Below are 25,152 nucleotides of genomic sequence, written 5' to 3'. Positions count from 1 at the left end.
TCTTGACCAGGAAACTGAAGGTTTTGTGACTGCAGATAGCGTTTTCATTATATTTTCCTGCTTTAGGTAGAACTTCAGGGAGGGGATGATCTGGGAGGTAAATGGCTGAAATTCTGTTGGATTTGTTTCTGAACCATGGTTCCTGATATCAGAAAGAAGGGCCTTTGCTAGGGTTGAAGTATTTCTTGAGAGGCCTGGGAAGAATGTGATTGCCTTGAGCTAACTGACCTTACTAAGAGGATCTTAAACTCAATTGCCAAGTTACTAGTATCGGGATTCATAGACTTTGGAGGATTAGCAAGTATGACTCAGAAAGAAGGAGTCACAGAAGGAGCATGAACAGTATTTAGGGCCTTGGATGGCCATGGTGACAACTTGAGGGTCATAAAGAGTAAGAAAATGAAACTTGAGATGTAACATGACACAAGGATGGGGAAGGGGAAGGGGTAGGAGGGAATGGGACCTGTTAGATTTGTCAGCAACTTGGTAAGGAAGTGGTGGTCTGGCTTTTCAGGCCACATCTGATCTACTGAGTTGAATTTTGAGGTTGTACTTTAGGAAGGGTTTATTTAGACAAATCTGGGTTTATTTAGAGAATAGTAGCAAGGATTAGAAAGATTCCATACCATGTCCTAAGATAGCAGGGGAAATTATAGATTTGGAAAGGAGAACATGGGGGTTCCTGATACCTTGTCTTCAACTATTTGAAGGGCTGTATGTGTATAAATATTAGTTTGATTAGTTTTTGATGAACACAAGCCATGACAATAGAATTAGTAAGTCAAGCTGTAAAGAGACAATTTTCAATTCAATATAAGGAGGTGATGTATAACTATTTAGAGCCATCTGATGATGGCTCTAGTCTTTTAAAAATAGAATGTGCCTCATGGCTGAGAATAGCTTGGAAGCCCAAGATGTTGATTTGGAAATCGGATAACTTTATGACATCCGTGTAAAACCTGAGGTTCTTAGTTTCTGAGTTAGTATACCACAATAGCTCGCATATCTTTTTTTTTTTTTTTTTTTGGCCACACTGCACGGCTTGTGGGATCTTAGTTCCTTGCAGGATCTTAGTTCCCTAACCAGGGACTGAACCCGGACCCTTGGCAGTGAAAGCGTAGAGTCCTAATCACTGGACCACCAGGGAATTCCCTCTTGCATATCTATTTAAACAGAAACCTTCCTCCACCCCACCCACCAATGCCTGTAAACAACCCCCCCACAACCCCATGCCTTTTTATTTCTGTAAAATCTTGATTACTGAGTTCCAAGGTACAGAGTTTATGGAATAGAATCCTTGTGTTTTGATGTAGAATAGTTAATCTGAAGGATTACTTAAAATGAAGGGAGTTCTCACTGTCACATAATCAATTAAAAGAGGTTTTGGGGCTTCCCTGGTGGCACAGTGGTTAAGAATCCGCCTGCCAATGCAGGGGACACGGGTTCGAGCCCTGGTCTGGGAAGATCCCACATGCCGTGGAGCAACAAAGCCTGTGTGCCATAACTACCGAGCCTGTGCTCTAGAGCCCGTGAGCCACAACGACTGAAGCCCGCGTGCCTAGAGCCCGTGCTACGCAACAAGAGAAGCCAATGCAATGAGAAGCCCGCGCACTGCAACCAAGAGTAGCCCCCCGCTCGCTGCAACTAGGGAAAGCCCGCATGCAGCAATGAAGACCCAATGTAGCCAAAAATAAATAAATTTATATATATAAAAACAAGGTGTTGTAGTCACTCATTTGGGATCACATATTTAAAGATCTGAAATATAGAAAATTAAATGAAGTTGTACTTTACCAAGCTTTGCATCTATGCCTTTCTTTATCTGTTAAGTTGTAGATAAAAGGTAAGCTATTTATTTGGAAGTAGATTGTAATAACTGTCATTAAGCTAGTTTCTTGTGTGGGTAGATTTCTTCTTTTTCTGCCTTGCAGTAGATAGCTAAGATTATCTGTTTTAGCCGTCAGAAGTGTGCTTTTTTATCTCCCTCTCCTATTAGGATTGAATTTACATAGTTTACATGTTCCTCAGAATCTTACTTGAGGATGGGTAGTAAGGTACTGGAATTATCCTGGTTATTTTTCCAGTTAAAACTGTAGTTTTGTGTTCCTTAGAAATAACTGGATGAAACAAATGTTTGTTTAGCTCTTTTACTTGCAAATTGATTTTATAAGAGGTGTTAGTTTCTTCTCATTTATTTGAACACAGAAATCAGAAGTAATTTCTCTTAGACTTCCTGACATATCTTCATGGAGGCAGTATGCTATTTACTCTGCTCCTCTGTTGTAGGAAAGTGAGGTGTAGCCTTCTTGGTCTCCTGGCCACTAGAGACTGACCTCTAACACTCTTGGCCACTTCAGCTACCATCTTTACTTCAGTTCATTGAGAGAAAAAGTTTTATTCTTTTGGAAACCTCAGTTTCCAGGACTGAAAATTTGAAACAGAGAATTGTGCAGCCAGAGAGTTAGCTGAGGTTCTGTTCTCTCATCTTGCCATTATATATTTTTATCAGGTCTGATGATCGTTGTCAGATTAATTGGAGCAATTATCTATTTGCATTTAATGTTGGTATTGCTATTCGGGTTTAAATCTGTCTCATTTACTTGTCCTTGCTCCATGCTTTTTTCCCCCACATTCTTTTGGATTTTTTTTTTTTTTTTTTTATTACTCCAGTTTCCCACCTCTGTTAGCTTGGTGCTTATCATCCTTTACTCTGATTTACTACCTTACAATTATAATACATATCCTTAGCTTGTCAAAGTATAATATAAATTTGTTAATTTGTGTTTTTCCTTTTCCTTGTCAAGGCAAAGACCTTAGAACATGTACACCCTGCCAAATACGTGCTGTTGTTGTCATGCATTTAGTTCTATATTTATCTAAAACCTTATACATTATTGTTACATAATTCATCAGTATTCATTTGGATCTTTGTACATATTAGCTCTTTTCATGGTCTTTATTCTCCAGGTTTCCATCTAGGATCTTCTTTCTCTTGCGTGAAGAATATCCTTTTTTGTTTCCTTCAGTGTGGGTCTGCTTATAGGAAAATATCTTTATTTGGACTTCACTTTTGGAAAGTATTTTTTTTATATATATAATTTTCAGTACCCTAAATTTTCTTCTTTTAAGAGGTGAATTTTATTTATTTATTTATTTATGTGTTTATTTTTGGCTGTGTTGGGTCTTCGTTTCTGTGTGAGGGCTTTCTCTAGTTGCGGCAAGTGGGGGCCACTCTTCATCGCGGTGCGCGGGCCTCTCACTCTCCCGGCCTCTCTTGTTGCGGAGCACAAGCTCCAGATGCGCAGGCTCAGTAGTTGTGGCTCACGGGCCCAGTTGCTCTGCGGCATGTGGGATCTTCCCAGAACAGGGCTCGAACCCCTGTCCCCTGCATTGTCAGGCAGACTCCCAACTACTGTGCTACCAGGGAAGCCCCTGGAAAGTATTTTTATTGTGTATAGATTTTTAGTTTGGAGATTCCTTTCTTTCAGCACCTCAAAGATATCATTCCCTTATTATAGCTTCCATTGTTTCTCTTGAAGTATTTATAGTGCGTAAATCTCACGAAACCTTTAATCAGTTCTGGAAAATTTTCAGACATTATCAGGCATTCTCTCTTCAAATATTGCATCTGTCCCATTCCAGGACTCTACATATATGATTAGCCTTTTCAATACATTTCCCTATGTCTTGTTTATTATCTGCATTTTCCACATTTTTCTCTCTCTTGGCTTCATTTGGGATGTTTTCTGACCTATTTTTCTAGCATACTGAATTTCTCTTCCAAGTCTCCATGGTGGTAAACTCATCCATTAAGTTATTAATTTCAGTAACTGTATTTCTAAGCTTCAGAATTCCTATATAGTTCATTTTTATAATTTTAATTTTCTGCCAAGGTTTTCAATCTTGCCTTTTCTTACACATACTCAGCATAGTTATTTTAAAATCTGTGTCTGATAACTCTCTTATTTTGACCCCTTATAGTTTTGTCTGTAGTTTGCTTCTTGTTTTCTGATCATGTTGTCTTTAAGTTTTTTTTTTGTTTTAAACATCTTTATTGAAGTATAGTTGCTTTACAATGTTGTGTTAGTTTCTGCTGTATAACAAAGTGAATCAATTTTATGTATACATATATCCCCATATCCCCTCCCTCTTGTGTCTCCCTCCCACCCTCCCTATCCCACCCCTCTAGATGGTCACAAAGCACCAAGCTGATCTCCCTGTGCTATGCAGCTGCTTCCCACTAGCTAGCTATTTTACATTTGGTAGTGTATATATGTCAATGCTACTCTCTCACTTCATGCCAGCTTACCCTTCCCCCTCCCCGTGTCCTCAAGTCCATTCTCTACGTCTGCGTCTTTATTCCTGTCCTGCCCCTAGGTTCTTCAGAACCTTTTTTTTTTTTTTTTAGATTCCGTATATATGTGTTAGCATATGGTATTTGTTTTTCTCTTTCTGACTTACTTCACTCTGTATGACAGACTCTAGGTCCATCCACTTCACTACAAATAACTCAATTTCGTTTCTCGTTATGACTGAGTAATATTCCATTGTATGTATGTGCTGCATCTTCTTTATCCATTCATCTGTCGATGGACACTTAGGTTGCTTCCATGTCCTGGCTATTGTAAATAGTGCTACAGTGAACATTGTGGTACATGACTCTCTTTGTTTTTTTAATAAATTTATTTATTTATTTATGGTTGTGTTGGGTCTTCATTGCTGTGTGCAGGCTTTCTCTGGTTGCTGCAAGCGGGGGCTACTCGTCATTGCGGTATGTGGGCTTCTCATTGTGGTGGCTTCTCTTGTTGCGTAGCACGGACTCTAGGCACGCGGGCTTCATTAGTTGTGGCACGTGGGCTCAGTAGTTGTGGCTCACAGGCTCTAGAGCGCAGGCTCAGTAGTTGGGGCACACAGGCTTAGTTGCTCTGTGGCATGTGGGATCTTCCCAGACCAGGGCTTGAACCCGTGTCCACTGCATTGGCAGGCAGCTTCTTAACCATTACACTATCAGAGAAGCCCAACATGACTCTTTTTGAATTTTGGTTTTCTCAAGGTATATGCCCAGTAGTGGGATTGCTGGGTCGTATGGTAGTTCTAGTTTTAGTTTTTTAAGGAACCTCCATACTGTTCTCCATAGTGGCTGTATCAATTTACATTCTCACCAGCAGTGCAAGAGGGTTCCCTTTTCTCCACACCCTCTCCAGCATTTATTGTTTGTAGATTTTTTGTTGATAGCCATTCTGACCAGTGTGAGATGATACCTCATTGTAGTTCTGATTTATATTTCGCTAATGATTAATGATGTTGAGCATCCTTTCATGTGTTTGTTGGCAATCTGTATATCTTCTTTGGAGAAATGTCTATTTAGGTCTTCTGCCCATTTTTGGAGTGGGTTGTTTGTTTTTTTGTTACTGAGCTGCATGAGCTGCTTGTATATTTTGGAGATTAATCCTTTCTCTGTTGCTTCGTTTACAAATATCTTCTCCCATTCTGAGGGTTGTCTTTTTGTCTTGTTTATGGTTTCCTTTGCTGTGTGAAAGCTTTGAAGTTTCATTAGGTCCCATTTGTTTATTTTTGCTTTTATTTCCATTTCTCTAGGAGGTGGGTCAAAAAGGATCTTGCTGTGATGTATATCATCGAGTGTTTTGCCTATGTTTTCCTCTAAGAGTTTTATAGTGTCTGGCCTTACATTCAGGTCATTAGAGTTTATTTTTGTGTATGGTGTTAGGGAGTGTTCTAATTTCATTCTTTTATATGTAGCTGTCCAGTTTTCCCAGCACCACTTATTGAAGAGGCTGTCTTTTCTTTACTGTATATTCTTGCCTCCTTTATCAAAGATAAGGTGACCATATGTGCATGGGTTTGTCTCTGGGCTTTCTATCCTGTTCCATTGATCTGTCTTTCTGTTTTTGTGCCAGTACCATACTGTCTTGATTACTGTAGCTTTGTAATATAGTCTGAAGTCAGGGAGCCTGATTCCTCCTGCTCCGTTTTTCGTTCTCAAGATTGTTTTGGCTATTCGGGGTCTTTTGTGTTTCCATACAAATTGTGAAATTTTTTGTTCTAGTTCTGTGAAAAATGCCAGTGGTAGTTTGATAGGGATTGCATTGAATCTGTAGATTGCTTTGGGTAGTAGAGTCATTTTCACAATGTTGATTCTTCCAATCCAAGAACATGGTATATCTCTCCATCTATTTGTATCATGTTTAATTTCTTTCATCAGTGTCTTATAATTTTCTGCATACAGGTCTTTTGTCTCCTTAGGTAGGTTTATTCCTAGATATTTTATTCTTTTTGTTGCAATGGTAAATGGGAGTGTTTTCGTGATTTCACGTTCAGATTTTTCATCATTAGTTTATAGGAAAGCCAGAGATTTCTGTGCATTAATTTTGTATCCTGCTACTTTACCAAATTCATTGATTAGCTCTAGTAGTTTTCTGGTAGCGTCTTTAGGATTCTCTATGTACAGTATCATGTCATCTGCACGGTATCATGTCATCTGCAAATAGTGACAGTTTTACTTCTTTTCTGATTGGGATTCATTTCTTTTTCTCTCTGATTGCTGTGGCTAAAACTTCCAAAAGTATGTTGAATAATAGTGGTGAGAGTGGGCAACCTTGTCTTGCTCTTAATCTTAGAGGAAATGGTTTCAGTTTTTCACCACTGAGAACGATGTTGGCTGTGGGTTTGTCATATATGGCCTTTATTATGTTGAGGCAGGTTCCCTCTGAGCCTGCTTTCTGGAGAGTTTTTATCATACGTGGGTGTTGAATTTTGTCGAAAGCTTTTTCTACATCTATTGAGATGATCATATGGTTTTTATTCTTCAAATTGTTAATATGGTGTATCACATTGATTGATTTGGGTATATTGAAGAATCCTTGCATTCCTGGGATAAACCACACTTTATCCTGGCGTATGATCCTTCTAATGTGCTGTTGAAGTCTGTTTGCTAGTATTTTAAAGAAGATGATGGAGATAGGAGTTTATTAATTAATTTATTTCTGTTGTGTTGTGTCTTCGTTTCTGTGCAAGGGCTTTCTCTAGTTGTGGCAAGTGGGGGCCTCTCTTCATCGCTGTGCGTGGGCCTCTCACTGTCGCGGCCTCTCTTGTTGCGGAGCACAGGCTCCAGACACGCAGGCTCAGTAGTTGTGGCTCTTGGGCCTAGTTGCTCAGCGGCATGTGGGATCTTCCCAGACCAGGGCTTGAACCCGTGTCCCCTGCATTAGCAGGCAGATTCTCAACCACTGTGCCACCAGGGAAGCCCTGTTTGCTAATATTTTGTTGAGGGTTTTTGTATCTGTGTTCCTCAGGATATTGGCCTGTAGCTTTCTTTTTTGGGACATCTTTGTCTGGTTCTGGTATCAGGGTGATGGTGGCCTCATAGAATGAGTTTGGAAGTGTTCCTCCCTTGCTGTATTTTTTATTTATTTTTATTTTTTGCGGTACGTGGGCCTCTCACTGTTGTGGCCTCTCCCATTGCCGAGCTCCGGATGCGCAGGCTTAGCGGCCATGGCTCATGGGCCTAGCCCCTCCGCGGCATGTGGGATCTTCCTGGACCGGGGCACGAACCTGTGTCCCCTGCATCGGCAGGCGGACTCTCAACCACTGCACCACCAGGGAAGCCCCCTCTGCTGTATTTTTGAAGAGCTTGAGAAGGCTAGGTGTTAGCTCTTCTCTAAATGTTTGATGGAATTCACCTGTGAAGCCATTGGGTCCTGGGCTATTGTTTGTTGGAAGATTTTTAATCACAGTTTCAATTTCAGTGCTCATGATTGGTCTATATATATTTTCTATTTCTTCCTGGTTCAGTCTCAGAAAGATTTGGTTTTCTAAGAATTTGTCCGTTTCTTCCAGGTTGTCCATTTTATTGGCATATAGTTGCTTGTAGTAATCTCTCATGATCCTTTGTATTTCTGCAGTGTAAGTTGTTACTTCTCGTTTTTCATTTCTAATTCTGCTGATTTGAGTCTTCTCCCTTTCTTGATGAGTCTGGCTAATGGTTTATCAATTTTGTTTATCTTCTCAAAGAACCAGCTGTTAGTTTTATTGATCTTTGCTCTTGTTTCCTTTATTTCTTTTTCCTTTATTTCTGATCTACATGATTTCTTTTTGCTAACTTTGTGTTTTTTTGGTTCTTCTTTCTCTAATTGCTTTTTTTTTTTTTTTGTAAAAGGCGAAAGATTTATTCTATCTGAAGAGAAACCAGAGTATTCTAATTGCTTTAGTGTAAGGTTAGTGTTGTTTATTTGAGATGTTTCTTGAGGTAGGATTGTATTGCTATAAACTTCCCTCTTAGAACTGCTTTTGCTGCATCCCATAGATTTTCAGTCATCGTGTTTTCATTGTCATTTGTCTCTAGGTATTTTTTGGTTTCCTCTTTGATTTCTTCAGTGATCTCTTGGTTATTTAGTAACGTATTGTTTAGCCTCCATGTGTTTGTGTTTTTTACAGTTGTTTTTCCTGTAATTGATATTTCATAGTGTTGTGGTTGCAAAAGATACTTGATATGATTTCAGTTTTCTGAAATTTACCAAGGCTTGATTTGTGACCCAAGATATTATCTCTTGTGGAGAATGTTCCATGAGCACTTGAGAAGAAGGTGTAGTCTGTTCTTTTTGGATGGAATGTCCTATAAATATCAATTAAGTCCAGCTTGTTTAATGTGTCATTTTAAGCTTGTGTTTCCTTATTTATTTTCATTTTGGATGATCTGTTCACTGGTGAAAGTGGGGTGTTAAAGTTCCCTACTATTACTGTGTTACTCTAAATTTTCCCTTTTATGGCTGTTAGTATTTGCCTTATGTGTTGAGGTGCTCCTATTTTGGGTGCATAAATATTTACAATTGTTATATCTTCTTCTTGGATTGATCCCTTGATCATTATGTAGTATCCTTCTTTGTCTTTTGTAATAGTCTTTATTTTAAAGTCTATTTTGCCTGATATGAGAATTGCTACTCCAGCTTTCTTTTGATTTCTATTTGCATGGAATATCTTTGTCCATCCCCTCACTTTCAATCTGTTCATGTCCCTAGGTCTGAAGTGGGTCTCTTGTAGATAGCATATATATGGGTCTTATTTTTGTATCCATTCAGCCAGTCTATGTCTTTTGGTTGGAGCATTTAATCCATTGACATTCAAGGTAATTATTGATATGTATGTTCCTATTACCATTTTCTTAATTGTTTTGGGTTTGCTTATGTAGGGCTTTTCCTTCTCTTGTGTTTCCTGCCTAGAGAAGTTCCTTTAGCATTTGTTGTAAAGCTGGTTTGGTGGTGTTGAATTCTGTTAGCTTTTGCTTGTCTGTAAAGGTTTTAGTTTCTCCGCTGAATCTGAATGAGATCCTTGCTGGGTAGAGATCCTTGCTGGGTAGAGTAATCTTGTTTGTAGGTTTTTCCCTTTCATCACTTTAAATATGTCCTGCCACTCCTTTCTGGCTTGCAGAGTTTCTGCTGAAAGATCAGCAGTTAACCTTATGGGGATTCCCTTGTATGTTATTTGTTGCTTTTCCCTTGCTGCTTTTAATATTTTTTCTTTGTATTTAATTTTTGTTAGTTTGATTAATATGTGTCTTTGTGTGTTTCTCCTTGGATATATCCTGTATGGGACTTTGCACTTCCTGGACTCGATTGACTATTTCCTTTCCCATGTTGGGGAAGTTTTCAACTATAATCTTTTCACATATTTTCTCAGTCCCTTTCTTTTTCTCTTCTTCTTCTGGGACCCCTATAATTCGAATGTTAGTATGTTAAATGTTGTCCCAGAGGTCTCTGAGACTGTCCTCAATTCTTTGCATTCTTTTTTCTTTATTCTCCTCTGCAGTAGTTATTTCCACTGTTTTATCTTCCATGTCACTTATCCATTTTTCTGCCTCAGTTATTCTGCTATTGATTCCTTCTAGAGAATTTTTAAATTCGTTTATTGTGTTGTCCATCATTGTTTGTTTGCTGTTTAGTTCTTCTAGGTCCTTGTTAAACATTTCTTGTATTTTCTCCATTCTATTTCCAAGATTTTGGATCATGTTCACTCTCATTATTCTGAATTCTTTTTCAGGTAGACTACTTATTTCCTCTTCATTTGTTTGGACTGGTGGTTTTTACCTTGTTCCTCCATGTGCTGTATATTTCTCTGTCCTCTCACTTTGTTTAACTTACTGTGTTTGGGGTCTCCTTTTCACAGGCTGCAGCTTCTTAGTTCCCATTGTTTTTGGTGTCTGCCCACAGTCGGTGAGGTTGGTTGAGTGGGTTGTGTAGGCTTCCTGGTCGAGGGGACTAGTGCCTGTGTTCTGGTGGGTGGGGCTGGATCTTGTCTCTCTGGTGGGCAGTGCCGTGTGTTGGTGGGTTTTGGGGTGTATGTGAACTTAGTATGATTTTAGGCAGCCTCTCTGCTAATGGGTGAGGTTGTGTTCCTGCCTTGTTTGGCATGGGGCATACAGCACTGGAGCTTTGCTGGCCATTGCGTGGAGCTGGGTCTTAACGTTGAGGAGGAGATCTCTGGGAGAGCTCTCGCCAGTTGATATTATGGGGGGTCGGGAGGTCTCTGGTGGTCCAGTGTCCTGAACTCGGCTCTCCCACCTCAGAGGCTCAGGGCTGACACCTGGCTGGAGACCAAGACCCTGTCAGCCACGTGGCTCAGAAGAAAAGGGGGGAAAAAAGAAAGAAAATTAAAATTAAAAAAAAATACATTAACATAAAAAAATAATTAAAAAAGAAGAGAGCAACCAAACCAATAAACAAATCTACCTGATAACAAGAGCTAAAAACTAAACTAAGGTAAACATGAGAAACAAATCAGTTGCAGACAGCAAACCCCAAGTCTACAGTTGCTTCTAAAGTCCACTGCCTCAATTTTGGGATGATTTGTTGTCTATTCAGGCATTCCACAGATGCAGGGTACATCAAGTTGATTGTGGGGATTTAATCCTCTGCTCCTGAGGCTGCACGGAGAAATTTACCGTTCTCTTTGTTCGCACAACTCCTGCTGTTCATCTTTTGTTTCGGCCCCCCTTGTGCGTGTAGGTCGCCTTCAGGCATCTTTTGGGAAGTCTGAGGTCTTCTGCCAAGGTTCAGTACGTGTTCTGTAGACGTTGTTCCACTTGTAGAAGTATTTTTGATGTATTTGTGGGGAGGAAGGTGATCTCCATGTCTTAGTCCTCCGCCATGTTGAAGGTCCCCTCTTCTGAACTGTGGCCTGAAGAGCAAGCATATCTTCTACACCTGCTTATCAGAGGCCTTGCCATTCCATTGTAGGCATTGAAAAAATGGCTTTCCCTGGAGACTTTACAGAAGCTAGACAGACCCCTGGTTGGGGTGTACCACAGACACGCGGGCACCCAGGTCACCGAGGCCACAAGCACCGCCCAGGGTACTGACAAGCTGCAGGGCCACATTTAGCACAGGGAAGGAACCTGGAGGAGCTGCTCTTTGCATGCAGGCAACTCACGTGGAGCCTCAAGTGCAAGAAGACCAGGCCTCACATGGCTGTCTTTAAGTCTTTTATGACTGGTTATTTTTGATGATAGATATTATATATGAAAAATTAGAGAGGTAATTCGAAGCCTTAGATGCTGTTGCTCTACAGAGAAGATGTACCTTTGCCCCTGTCAGGTGCTTGGGCAGTAGCAATCCAGGATCACTGAATCCAGAAAGGCATTGAGATGATGTAAAGATTGGCTTCATTCCATCAGGGCAGTTTGTGGTTTGTCCTTCAGGGTCCCAACCTAAAGTGTTGGAGCCTAATAAAGGTCTCCCTTGGTGGACCCTGAGATCCAATTTTTATCTTCTTAGCCCTAGCTTCTTAACCTCTTATCTTCCTCTCCTGTAATTGAAAGAAAACCCAAAGGGAAAGAAAAGGCCCCACTCTCTGGGGTTCCCTTTCTCTTCCTGATCTTAGCTCTGTAATTGTACATTTTTGTCTACCTTTTCTAATTCTTAGCCAGAGGATCGATCCAAATTACCTAGTCTATCATTATTGGGATGGTTCCTTTATATAGTTCTGTTGGACATGGAACACCTTTGTGTATTTCTTTTTTATTTGAATTTTATTTTTTTTATACAGCAGGTTCTTACTAGTCATCTATTTTATACACATCAGTGTATACATGTCAATCCCAATCTCCCAATTCATCCCACAACCCCCCTCAACCCAACCCCGCCACTTTCCCCCCTTGATGTCCATACGTTTGTTCTCTACATCTGTGTCTCAACTTCTGCCATGCAAACTGGTTCATCTGTACCATTTTTCTAGGTTCCACAGATATGCATTAATATGCGTTACTTGGTTTTCTCTTTCTGACTGACTTCCCTCTGTATGATAGTCTCTAGATTCATCCACGTCCCTGCAAATGACCCAGTTTTGTTCGTTTTTATGGCTGAGTAATATTCCATTGTATATGTGTACCACATCTTCTTTATCCATTCGTCTGTCAGTGGGCATTTAGGTTGCTTCCATGACCTGGCTATTGTAAATAGTGTTGCAATGAACATTGGGGTGCATGTGTCTTTTTGAATTATGGTTTTCTCAGGGTATATGCCCAGTCGAGGGATTGGTGGGTCATATGGTAATTCTATTTTAGGTTTTTAAGGAACCTCCATACTGTTCTCCATAGTAGCTGTATCAATTTACATTCCCACCAACAGTGCAGGAGGGTTCCCTTTTCTCCACACCCTCTCCAGCATTTGTTGGTTGTAGATTTTCTGATGATGCCCATTCGAACTGCTGTGAGGTGATACCTCATTGTAGTTTTGATTTGCATTTCTCTAATAATTAGTGATGTTGAGCAGCTTTTCATGTGCTTCTTGGCCATCTGTATATTTTCTTTTGAGAAACATCTATTTATGTCTTCTGCCCATTTTTGCATTGGGTTGTTTGTTTTTCTAATATTGAGCTGCATGAGCTGTTTATATATTTCAGAGATTAATCCTTGGTCCGTTGATTTGTTTGCAAATATTTTTTCCCATTCTGAGGGGTGTCTTTTAGTCTTGTTTATGGTTCCCTTTGCTGTGCAAAGGCTTTTAAGTTTAATTAGGTCCCATTCGTTTATTTTTGTTTTTATTTCCATTACTCTAACAGGTGGATCAAAAAAGATCTTGCTGTGATTTATGTCAAAGAGTGTTCTTCCTGTATTTTCCTCTAAGAGGTTTGTAGTCTCCAGTCTTACATTTAGGCCTCTAATCCATTCTGAGTTTATTTTTGTATATGATGTTAGGGAGTGTTCTAATTTCATTCTTTTACATGTAGCTGTCCAGTTTGCCCAGCACCACGTATTGAAGAGACTGTCTTTTCTCCATTGTATATCCTGGCCTCCTTTGTCATAGATTAGTTGACCATAGGTGCGTGGGTTTACCTCTGGGCTTTCTATCCTGTTCCATTGATCTATATTTCTGTTTTTGTGCCAGTACCATATTGTCTTGATTATTGTAGCTTTGTAGTATAGTCTGAAGTCAGGGAGTCTGATTCCTCCAGCTCCATTTTTTTCCTCAAGACTGCATTGGTTATTCAGGGTGTTTTGTGTCTCCATACAAATTTTCAGATTTTTTGTTCTAGTTCCGTAAAAAATGCCATTGGTAATTTGATAGGGATTGCATTGAATCTGTAGATTGCTTTGGGTAGTATAGTCATTTTCACAATATTGATTCTTCCAATCTAAGAACATGGTATATCTCTCCATCTGTTGGTATCATCTTTAATTTCTTTCATCAGTGTCTTATAGTTTTCTGCATACAGGTCTTTTGTTTCCCTAGGTAGGTTTATTCCTAGGTATTTTATTCTTTTTATTGCAATGGTAAATGGGAGTGTTGCCTTAATTTCTCTTTCAGATTTTTCATCATTAGTGTATAGGAATGCAAGAGATTTCTGTGCATTAATTTTGTATCCTGCAACTTTACCAAATTCATTGATTAGCTCTAGTAGTTTTCTGGTGGCATCTCTAGGATTCTCTATGTATAGTATCATGTCATCTGCACACAGTGACAGTTTTACTTCTTGTTATCCAATTTGTATTCCTTTTATTTCTTTTTCTTCTCTGATTGCTGTGGCTAGGACTTCCAAAACTATGTTGAATAATAGTGGTGAGAGTGGACCTCCTTATCTTGTTCCTGATCTTAGAGGAAATCCTTTCAGTTTTTCAGCATTGAGAATGATGTTTGCTGTGGGTTTGTCGTGTATGGCCTTTATTATGTTGAGGTAGGTTCCCTCTATGGCCACTTTCTGGAGAGTTTTTATCAGAAATGGTGTTGAATTTTGTCAAAAGCTTTTTCTGCATCTATTGAGATGATCATATGGTTTTTCTTCTTCAATTTGTTAATATGGTTTATCACATTGATTGATTTGCGTATTTTGAAGAATCCTTGCATTCCTGGGGTAAATCCCACTTGATCGTGGTATGTGTTCCTTTTAATGTGTTGTTGAATTCTGTTTGCTAGTATTTTGTTGAGGATTTTTGCATCTATATTCATCAGTGATACTGGTCTGTAATTTTCTTTTTTTGTAGTATCTTTGTCTGGTTTTGGTGTCAGGGTGATGGTGGCCTCATAGAATGAGTTTTGGAGTATCCCTTCGTCTGCAATATTTTGGAAGAGTTTGAGAGGGATGGGTGTTAGCTCTTCTCTAAATGTTGGATAGACTTTACCTGTGAAGCCATCTGGTCCTGGACTTTTGTTTGTTGGAAGATTTTTAATCACAGTTTCAATTTCAGTGCTTGTGATTGGTTTGTTCATATTTGCTATTTCTTCCTGGTTCAGTCTTGGAAGGTTATACCTTTCTAAGAATTTGTTCATTTCTTCCAGGTTGTCCATTTTATTGGCATAGAGTTCCTTGTAGTAGTCTCTTAGGATGCTTTGTATTTCTGTGATGTCTTTTGTAACTTCTCCTTTTTCATTTCTAAGTTTATTGATTTGGGCCCTCTTCCTCTATTTCTTGAGGTGTCTGGCTAAAAGTTTATTAAATTTGTTTATCTTCTCAGAACACCACCTTTAAGTTTTATTGATCTTTGCTGTTGTTTTCTTTGTTTCTGTTTCATTTATTTCTGCTCTGATCTTTATGATTTCTTCTGCTAACTTTGGATTTTGTTTGTTCTTCTTTCTCTATTTCCTTTAGATGTAAGGTTAGATTATTTGACATTTTCCTTGTTTCTTGAGGTAGGCTGGTATAGCTATAAACTTCGCTCTTAGAACTGCTTTTGCTGCATCCCATAGGTTTTGGATCGTTGTATTTTCATTGTCATTTGTCTCTAGGTAGTTTTTGATTTTGTCTTTGATTTCTTCAGTGATCTCTTGGTTATTTAGTAATGTATTGTGTAGTCTCCGTGTGTTTGTGTTTTTTATGTTTTTTTCCCTGTAGTTGATTTCTAATCTCATAGCATTGTGGTCAGAAAAGATGCTTGATATGATTTCAGTTTTCTTAAATTTACCGAGGCTTGATTTGTGACCCAAAATGTGATCTATCCTGGAGAATGTTCCGTGCGCACTTGAGAAGAAAGTGTAATCTGTTTTTGGACGGAATGTCCTATAAATATCAGTTGTATCTGGTCTGTTGTGTCATATAAAGCTTGTGTTTCCTTTCTTATTTTCATTTTGGATGATCTGTCCATCGGTGTAAGTGAGGTGTTAAAGTCCCCCACTAATATTGTATTACTGTTGATTTCCTCTTTTAAAGCTGCTAGCAGTTGCCTTATGTATTGGAGGTGCTCCTATGTTGGGTGCATATATATTTATAATTGTTATATCTTTTTGGATTGATTCCTTGATCATTATGTAGTGTCCTTCCTTGTCTCTTGTAACGTTCTTTATTTTAAAGCCTATTTTATCTGATATGAGTATTGCTACTCCAGCTTTCTTGTGGTTTCCATTTGCATGGAATATCTTTTTCCATCCCCTCAGTTTCAGTCTGAATGTTTCCCTAGGTCTGAAGTGGGTCTCTTGTAGACAGCATATATATGGGTCTTGTTTCTGTATCCATTCAGCAAGCCTGTTTCTTTCGGTTGGAGCATTTAATCCATTCACATTTAAGGTAATTATCGATATGCGTGTTCCTATGACCAGTTTCTTAATTGTTTTGGGTTTGTTTTTGTAGGTCCTTTTCTTCTCTTGTGTTTCATGCCTAGAGAAGTTCCTTTAGCATTTGCTGTAGAGCTGGTTTGGTGCTGCTGAATTCTCTTAGCTTTTTCTTTTCTCTAAAGGTTTTGATTTCTCCATCAAATCTGAATGAGATCCTTGCCAGGTAGAGTAATCTTGCTTGTAGGTTCTTCCCTTTTATCACTTTAAGTATATCATGCCACTCCCTTCTGGCTTGTAGAGTTTCTGCTGAGAAGTCAGCTGTTTATCTCATGGGAATTCCCTTGTTTGTTATTTGTCCCTTGCTTCTTTCAATAATTTTTCTTTGTGTTTAATTTTTGCCAATTTGATTATTTATGTGTCTCGGCCTGTTTTTGCTTGGGTTTATCCTATATCGGACTCTCTGCACTTCCTGGACATGGGTGGCTATTTCCTTTCCCATGTTAGGGAAGTTTTTGACTATAATCTCTTCAGATATTTTCTTGGGTCCTTTCTCTCTCTCTTCTCCTTCTGGGACCCCTATAATGCGAATGTTGTTGGCGTTTATTGTTGTCCCAGAGGTCTTTTAGCCTGTCTTCATTACTTTTCATCCTTTCTTTTTCTTCATTCTGTTGTGCAGCAGTGAATTCCACCATTCTGTCTTCCAGGTCACTTATCCGTTCTTCTGCCTCAGTTATTCTGCTATTGATTCCTTCTAGTGTATTTTTCATTTCACTTATTGTGTTGTTCATCTGTGTTTGTTTGTTCTTTAATTCTTCTAGATGTTTGTTAAACATTTCTCGCATCTTCTCGATATTTGCCTCCATTGTTTTTCCGAGGTCCTGGATCATCTTCGCTGTCATTATTCTGAATTCTTTTTCTGGAAGGTTGCCTATCTTCAATTCATTTAGTTGTTTTTCTGGGCTTTTATAGTGTTCTTTCATCTGGTACATAGTCCTGTGCCTTTTCATCTTGTCTGTCTTTCTGTGAATGTGGTTTTTGTTCCATAGGTGTAAGATTGTAGTTCTTCTTGCTTCTGCTGGCTGCCCTCTGGTGGGTGAGGCTCTCTCTGTGTGTTTCTTAAGTTTACAATATACTGTCCTATTTGGGCCTGATCTTTTTATTTTATTTTTTTAACATCTTTACTGGAGTATAATTGCTTTATAATGTTGTGTTAGTTTCTGCTTTATAACAAAGTGAATCAGTTATACATATGTTCCCATCTCTTCCTTCTTGCATCTCCCTCCCTCCCACCCTCCCTATCCCACCCCTTTAGGTGGTTACAAACCACCTAGCTGATCTCCCTGTGCCATGCGGCTGCTTCCCACTAGCTATCCACCCTACATTTGGTAGTGTGTATGTGTCCATGCCACTCTCTCACTTTGTCACAGCTTACCCTTCCCCCTCTCCATATCCTCAAGTCCATGCTGTCGTAGGTCTGTGTCTTTATTCCCATCCTACCCCTAGGCTCTTCATGACATTTTTTTTTCCCTTAGATTCCATATATATGTGTTAGCATACGGTATTTGTTTTTCTCCTTCTGACTTATTTCACTCTGTATGACAGACTGCAGGTCCATCCACCTCACTACAAATAAGTCAATTTCGTTTCCTTTTATGGCTGAGTAATATTCCGTTGTATATATGTGCCACATCTTCTTTATCCATTCATCTGTTGATGGACACTTAGGTTGCTTCCATGTCCTGGCTATTGTAAATAGAGCTGTAATGAACATTTTGGTACATGACTCTTTTTGAATTATGGTTTTCTCAGGGTATATGTCCAGTAGTGGGATTGCTGGGTTGTATTGTAGTTCTATTTTTAGGTTTTTTTTTTTTTTTTTGCGTTACGCGGGCCTCTCACCATTGTGGCCTCTCTTGTTGCGGAGCACAGGCTCCGGGTGCGCAGGCCCAGCGGCCGTGGCCCACGGGCCCAGCCGCTCCGCCACATGTGGGACCCTCCCATACCGGGGCACGAACCTGTGTCCCCTGCATCGGCAGGCGGACTGTCAGCCACCAGGGAAGCCCTATTTTCAGTTTTTTAAGGAACCTCCATACTGTTCTCCATAGTGGCTATATCAAATTACATTGCCACCAACAGTGCAAGACTGTTCCCTTTTCTCCACACCCTCTCCAGCATTTATTGTTTCTAGATTTTTTGATGATGGCCATTCTGACCAGTGTGAGATGATATCTCATTGTAGTTTTGATTTGCATTTCTCTAATGATTAATGATGTTGAGCATCCTTTCATGTGTTTGTTGGCAATCTGTATATCTTCTTTGGAGAAATGTCTATTTAGGTCTTCTGCCCATTTTTGGATTGGGTTGTTCATTTTTTTGTTATTGAGCTAGATGAGCTGCTTGTAAATTTTGGAGATTAATCCTTTGTCAGTTGCTTCATTTGCAAATACTTTCTCCCATTCTGAGAGTTGTCTTTTGGTCTTGTTTATGGTTTCCTTTGCTGTGTGAAAGCTTTGAAGTTTCATTAGGTCCCATTTGTTTATTTTTGTTTTTATTTCCATTTCTCTAGGAGGTGGGTCAAAAAGGATCTTGCTGTGATTTATGTCATAGAGTGTTCTGCCTATGTTTTCCTCTAAGCGTCTGATAGTGTCTGGCCTTACATTTAGGTCTTTAATCCATTTTGAGTTTATTTTTGTGTATGGTGTTAGGGAGTCTTCTAATTTCATACTTTTACATGTACCTGTCCATTTCTCCCAGCACCACTTATTGAAGAGGCTGTCTTTTCTCCATTGTATAATCTCGCCTCCTTTATCAAAGATAAGGTGACCATATGTGTGTGGGTTTATCTCTGTGCTTTCTATCCTGTTCCATTGATCTATATTTCTGTTTTTGTTGGGCCTGATCTTAACTTCATTTATGTTAGCTTTCGTTTTCATTTCATTTCATTTTGGAGGACTATTTTTATGTTTATGACCCTCATTCATCATTAGATAATAAATGTATACATTCTTTATAAACTTTTTTTTTCTTTTTAATGTTTATGGGTTTTTTTGGTCTCTTTTTCGTTTATTGCCTGAAGGAGTTACTAGTCCAAGTTAAAAGCATACCCCAAATGGTTACATTATACAAGCTGTGAGGTTTTTAAACTTGTGACAGGGGACAGAAGGAAAATTCTACTCATTGCAAGGAAATCCTCTCTTAAGCTTCAGTGAGCCAGAAGCACTTAAAACCCATGAACCTTGAGCTGATCGTCCTTACCCAGTCTAGTCTCTACGAGGAACTGGCATATATTTTTGATGTTCTTGTCCTGATCACCCTGTAGCTGAATTACTTCTCCATATTCTGAATGCTCAATTACAGTACCATTGCAAGCAAATTTCTTCTTAAACGCCTTCGCTAGTTTCTTTTTATCGTAATCATCAGTGATCCCTTGGACAGTAGTAAGGGTCTTCCTGCCGTTTTCCTGTTGAATTCTTATATGGATATAATCCTCAGTGCCAGCAGGAAGCAGATCATCACCCTTGCATCAGCAAAGGGGTAGATAGTGTGGAGCTTCTGGATAGTGGACATACGATGCAATCCCTTTTCCTCGGTGGAAACGGCCTGTGGAAGGCGGCGGCTGGAGAAGGCGGGTTGTGGGGACAGAGTGTTGGGAAGCGAGGGGGCTCAAGGGGGAGGCTGCTGAGTCCTTGGTGGCGGCTCAGTGACTGGGCTATAGAGTATTTTTAAATCGTCTAAATAATACAGTATTAAGGATATTCTAAAAATTAAACTTGCTTATTTGTTTTTTAGGATAACTTTCCATTTGATCCTCCATTTGTTCGAGTGGTGTTACCTGTTCTCTCAGGAGGGTAAGTTTAAGTGATTGTTTTCTTTGATAGTCTACATCAGAATCATTTGGAGGGGTAGTTAAATGCTAGGATGCCTAGAGTGCGGGGCTTTACCTCAAGGTTTCTGATTCAGTAGGACTGGGGTAGGGCCTAAGAATTTGCATGTGTTAGATGGTCTCAGGTGAAGCTGATGTTCTAGGCTGGGAACCATAATCTGAGAATCATTGGCATAAACCATTATGTTTACAGGTAGAGTTTTTAATGACCTCTATTTGTATATACTTCACCTTAAAAAATCGCAAGTTTTTCAAATGTAAGATGTGATTGAGGGTTTAGAGAAAGTTAGGATTAGAGTGATTCCCACATGCCTATTATCCTAGGAATAATCACAGGAAATCTCATGGGCCTATGGAGCTGGTCATTGATCTTCTAAAGGTAGTTGTCTCAGTTTGGTAGGATCAAATGGTAATTGTCATCCATTTTTTAATTGAAGCTTATATTGCCTTTTGGTGATTAGAAGTCATATGAAGGATGGGGAAAAGATCAGAATTTGTACCTAGGTTAGTTGTGAAATGTTCTGTAGATCCTCAAAGTAAGAGCAGTTAAACTAATTTGAGAATTCTGATATGCTCAGCTAATCAATTCCACTTTGTGAGACATATTATGGTGATTAAAACCTAAAAATATCCAGTCCTCTGATCATCTCTATGGTTGATATAGTAATAGTTTCATTTAGATTAAAGCAATCTGGGTGGCTATAAATGATTGAGGAAAATATTTGGAAACTTTTTGTAAATTCAGGATAAATATATAAAAATATTTTTATCAGCTCATTTTGAAATCTCATGTAAACTTGACATAGATTTTTCACATTCTGTTGTGAAAAATCCCAAGAATTTTAAGAATTTATGATCTTAGTAGTTTACCACCTTGTTGTAGAGAAAACACATGAAATTATGAATAATGCCATTTTCAGTTTAAAAATCTGTTATATATTGAACAGTTTCTCTTTGATTCCTTTTACCAAATAGGGTTATTTTCCCATTATTCAAGTGAATAACTGGAATAATAAGCTGGTGACTTATCCAGATAAATCTTCTAACTTCTAATAAAGTATTTTTCCATTATACGAAAAGCCAGCAATGTAAAAGATTAAAAGTATTGAGTACTCAACTGATTGTCAAATGTTAAATATGGACTTAAGTTCTCTGAGGTTGAAGGAGAAGGAGATTGCTTCTGGCGATAGTGATCTGGGAAGACTTGGACAAGTAGGTGGGATCTCAGCTAGGCCATGAAGTATTGGGTGGGGTTTGGTCAACTGACGGAGGCTGAAGGAAAATTGTCTATGTAGGCGAGAAGTAAACACAGTCACTCATTTGGGAAAGAGCATGATGTATTCAGAGTGTACCAGATCAGTTTGAGCTATAACACAAGAGGGGTAGAATTCATATAGAAGAATTATAAGAAATTGTGTTGACAATATCTTATAATTATATAGGAGCATGGATTGGTGAGCAAACTATTTCCCATGGATATTGAATTTATCTTTCTGTAACTGGTTCAGGAACAGGGACATAACAGTAAAGAGAATGTTTTAGAAAGATAAATATGGTGACAGTAGAAGAGACTACAGGACACACTTATATTCACAAAACCTGGAAGAATGCAAGCGTTGTTAACTAGAGCTGAGGTCACTGTCTTAGGATGAAGTGATGAGAACCTAAATCGGTACAGTAGTAATGGGAATGGAAAGATGAATGAAAGGTGAGTGCTGATTTGAGGCAGAATCTAAGTGATTTTGAGGCAAAATCAAAAAAGCAATCTACTATTAAGTAAAGGGGAAGAATTACTGGCTGACACGGGAAGAACTAAAGAAGAACTAAAAAGTGTGAAGCCTGATAGAACAGAGCTTGCAATCTTAGAATAAGGCTAAAGCTTGAACACTGTGACTCTGGATAGATTATTAAGGAATTTTTGTTCCAGATATTTTATATCCCACATCTCCTAGCTACTCCCTTATATGTTTCTTGTCACAGTCAAAAAAATTTTTTAAACATAACAGCTTTATTTTGATACAATTCACATATGATAAAACTTACCTTTTAAAGTGTATAATTCAGTGGTTTAGTATACTGAGAGTTGTGCAACCTTTACCACTAATTTCCATCACCTTCCAAAAGAAACTCTGTACCCATTAGCAATCACTTCTCATTCCTCCCTCCTACACCCCACCCACCAGCAGCCACTAATTTCCTTTCTGTCTCTCTGGATTTGCCTGTTCTGGACATTTCATTTAAATGGAACCAAACAAATTACAGCCTTTCGTGACTGGCTTCTTTCACTTAACAAAATTGTGGGCTTCCTTGGTGGCACAGTGGTTGAGAGTCTGCCTGCCAATGCAGGGGACATGAGTTCAAGCCCTGGTCCAGGAAGATCCCACATGCTGTGGAGCAACTAAGCCCGTGTGCCGTAACTACTGAGCCTGCGTGCCACAACTACTGAAGCCCGTGTGCCTAGAGCCCATGCTCCGCAACAAGAGCAGCCACCGCAGTGAGAAGCCCTGCGCACCGCATGAAGTGTAGCCCCTGCTCGCTGCAACTAGAGAAAGCCTGTGTGCAGCAACAAAGGCCCAACGCAGCCAAAAATAAATAAATAAAATAAATTTATATTAAAAAAAATTTGTCAAGGTCCATCCACGTTGCAGCATGTATCAATACTTCATTCCATTTTATTTATGCATGGACATTTGCTTTTTCCACCCTTGGGCTATCATGAATAATGCTGTGAATATTCATGTACACGCTTCTGTGTGCACATGTTCATTTGTCTTTCGCATATACCTATGTGAGGAGGCACTAGGTCCTTTGGTAACTAACTTTTTGATGAAGTACCAGACTGCAAAGTGGCTGCACCATTTACATTCCCACAAGCAATGTGTATATAACCACACTCTTCACTTCCTGTTCACTTTTCAGCCCCATGTAGTCTGGCATTGGCTGTTAGTGTTCCTAACAAACTGGTATAGCTGATAGGGACTTTGGTATTGGACAGAAGTCCCTTTTCAGGCTCTGTCATATCTGATTATCAGATTTCTCAGCAACACTGAAACATTTTTCCCTTGGCTTCTGACTGCCTCTTCTCAGTCTCTTTTGCTGCAAACTCCTTGTTCACTTAACTTCTGCCTGTTGGAGTTCTTCAGAATTTAGTACTGGGTCCTTTTTTCTTTTCCCTTCATTCCTTTGCCTTTTTTTTTTTTTTTTTGCGGTACACGGGCCTCTCACTGTTGTGGCCTCTCCCGTTGTGGAGCACAGGCACTGGATGCTCAGGCTCAGCGGCCATGGCTCACGGGCCCAGCCGCTCCACAGCATGTGGGATCTTCCCGGACCGGGGCATAAACCCGTGTCCCCTGCATCGGCAGGCGGACTCTCAACCACTGCGCCACCAGGGAAGCCCTCCTTTGCCTTTTTTTAAAAATTAAAATTTTAATTGAGTTAATTGTGTATTTGCACACAGTTGTAAGAAATAATAGAAATACCTTGTACCCTTTGCCTATTTTCCCCAGTGGTACCATTTCTGCAAAGCTGTAGTATAATATTACGAGGAGGCAGTGATACAGTATGAGACAGTGATACAGAGATAGTGATACGATAAGTAGAGATTATTCAGATTTTCCTAGTTTTACTTATAACTCGTGTGTGTGTGTGTGTATTAAGTTCTATATTGAGTAGGTTTGTGTATCCACCACCACAGTCAAGGTACTGAACAGTTCCAACACCATGAGGATCCTTCTTGAGGCCCCTTTAAACCATACCCATTTTACTGTAATGCCCCCTCTTCCCTTAATTCCTGGCAACCACTAATCTGGCCTGCATTCTTAGTATTTTGTCATTTCAAAAACAATTTACATAAATGGAATCATACATTTTTGGATTGCAAACTTCAGGGATTAGCTTTTTTTTTAACTCATAATTAGAGAGTCATCTAAGCATCTGACTACTTTGTTCCTTTTTATTGCTGAGTAGTATTCCACAGTGCACCATGTACTACAGTCTGGTTAACCAGTAATCTGCTTTAGGACTTCTAGACTGATCTCAGTGTTTGGGTATTACAAGTAAAGCTGCTATGAATACTTGTGTACAGGTGTTTTTTGTGAATGTATTGTCCTTTTTCTGGGATACAAGTCCAGGAATGCAATTGCTGGGTCATATGGTCATTGCATATAGAGTTTTTAAAGAAACTACCAAACTGTTTTCCAGAGTGGCTTTACCATTTTACATTCTTACCAAGAATGTGTGAGTGACACACTTTCTCCACATCCTTGCCAGCATTTGGTGATGTCACTTGTTTTTATTATAGGCATTCTGTTAGGTGTGTAGTGATGTCTCATTGTGGTTTTAACTTGCTTTCCCTAATATTCCCCAGTGTTGAATATCTTTCATGTACTTATTTGACAGCTTTATATACTCTTCCAAGAGATATCTGTTCATGTCTTTTGCCAGTTTTCTAATTGGATTGTATTTCGTTGAATTTTGAAAGTTTTAAAAATATATTCTACATAATAGTCCTTTGCTGGATATGTGGTTTTTTTTTTTTTTTTTTTTGCGGTACATGGACCTCTCACTGTTGTGGCCTCTCCCGTTGCGGAGCACAGGCTCCGGATGTGCGGGCTCAGCGGCCATGGCTCACGGGCCTAGCTGCTCCGCGGCATGTGGGATCTTCCTGGACCGGGGCACAAACTCGTGTCCCTTGCATTGGCAGGCGGACTCTCAACCACTGCGCCACCCGGGAAACCCTGGATATGTGGTTTTTTAATTTCTTCTAGTATGTAGCTTCATTTCATCTTCTTAACAGAATCTTTTGTAGAACAAAATATTTTAGTTTTGATGAAGTCAAATTTATAGATGTTTCTCCTTATATAGATATGCTTTTGGTGTCAAATCTAAAAACTCTTTGCCTAGTCCTAGATCCCAAAGATTTTCTCCTACCTTTTTTTCCTCAAGGTTTTACAGTTTACTTACAGATAAGTCTGTGAATCATCTGAATTAAATTTTGCATAAGGTATGAGGTGTAGGTCATAGATTTTTGCCTAATGTCCAGTTGCTCTAGCATGATTCGTTGAAAAAGCTCCCATGGCTTTTGAAATATTTCTATGTGCCAGTGACTCCCAGGTTCGTATCTCACATCCCTATGTCTTTTCTGCTTCCAATATCCTTCTGCCTTCTTGACACCTCAACTTGAATGTCTCTTATACAGGCATCTCAAACTCTTCAGGACAAAAACTTGAACCCATCTTCTTTTCAGTTTCCCTTCCCCAGTCTTGCTTATCTTAA

At 39.3% G+C, this 25,152-nt stretch overlaps 1 protein-coding gene and 1 pseudogene across 8 annotated transcripts in view; one reads left to right on the top strand and one right to left on the bottom strand.

The window, feature by feature from the left end:
- UBE2Q2 (ubiquitin conjugating enzyme E2 Q2) overlaps positions 1 to 25,152 on the top strand; it is a 70,240-nt gene that overhangs the window by 32,897 nt on the left and 12,191 nt on the right. For 7 of the 8 annotated variants that reach the window (XM_067755098.1, XM_067755136.1, XM_067755109.1 and 4 more), the window contains one exon: positions 19,785 to 19,843. In XM_067755098.1, the coding sequence (XP_067611199.1) occupies positions 19,785 to 19,843 (59 nt within the window). Of the gene's footprint in view, positions 1 to 1,433; positions 1,948 to 19,784; positions 19,844 to 25,152 lie in introns of those variants that run through there. The other variant, XM_067755126.1, reaches the window with a different exon arrangement.
- On the bottom strand, positions 19,089 to 19,694 carry LOC137233085 (eukaryotic translation initiation factor 1 pseudogene; annotated as a pseudogene).

This window comes from Pseudorca crassidens, chromosome 1 (genome assembly GCF_039906515.1).
Source record: "Pseudorca crassidens isolate mPseCra1 chromosome 1, mPseCra1.hap1, whole genome shotgun sequence".
Classification (NCBI taxonomy): Eukaryota; Metazoa; Chordata; class Mammalia; order Artiodactyla; family Delphinidae; genus Pseudorca; species Pseudorca crassidens.
Note: the sequence above shows the minus strand (reverse complement) of the source record. Positions and strands in the feature narration are given on the sequence as shown.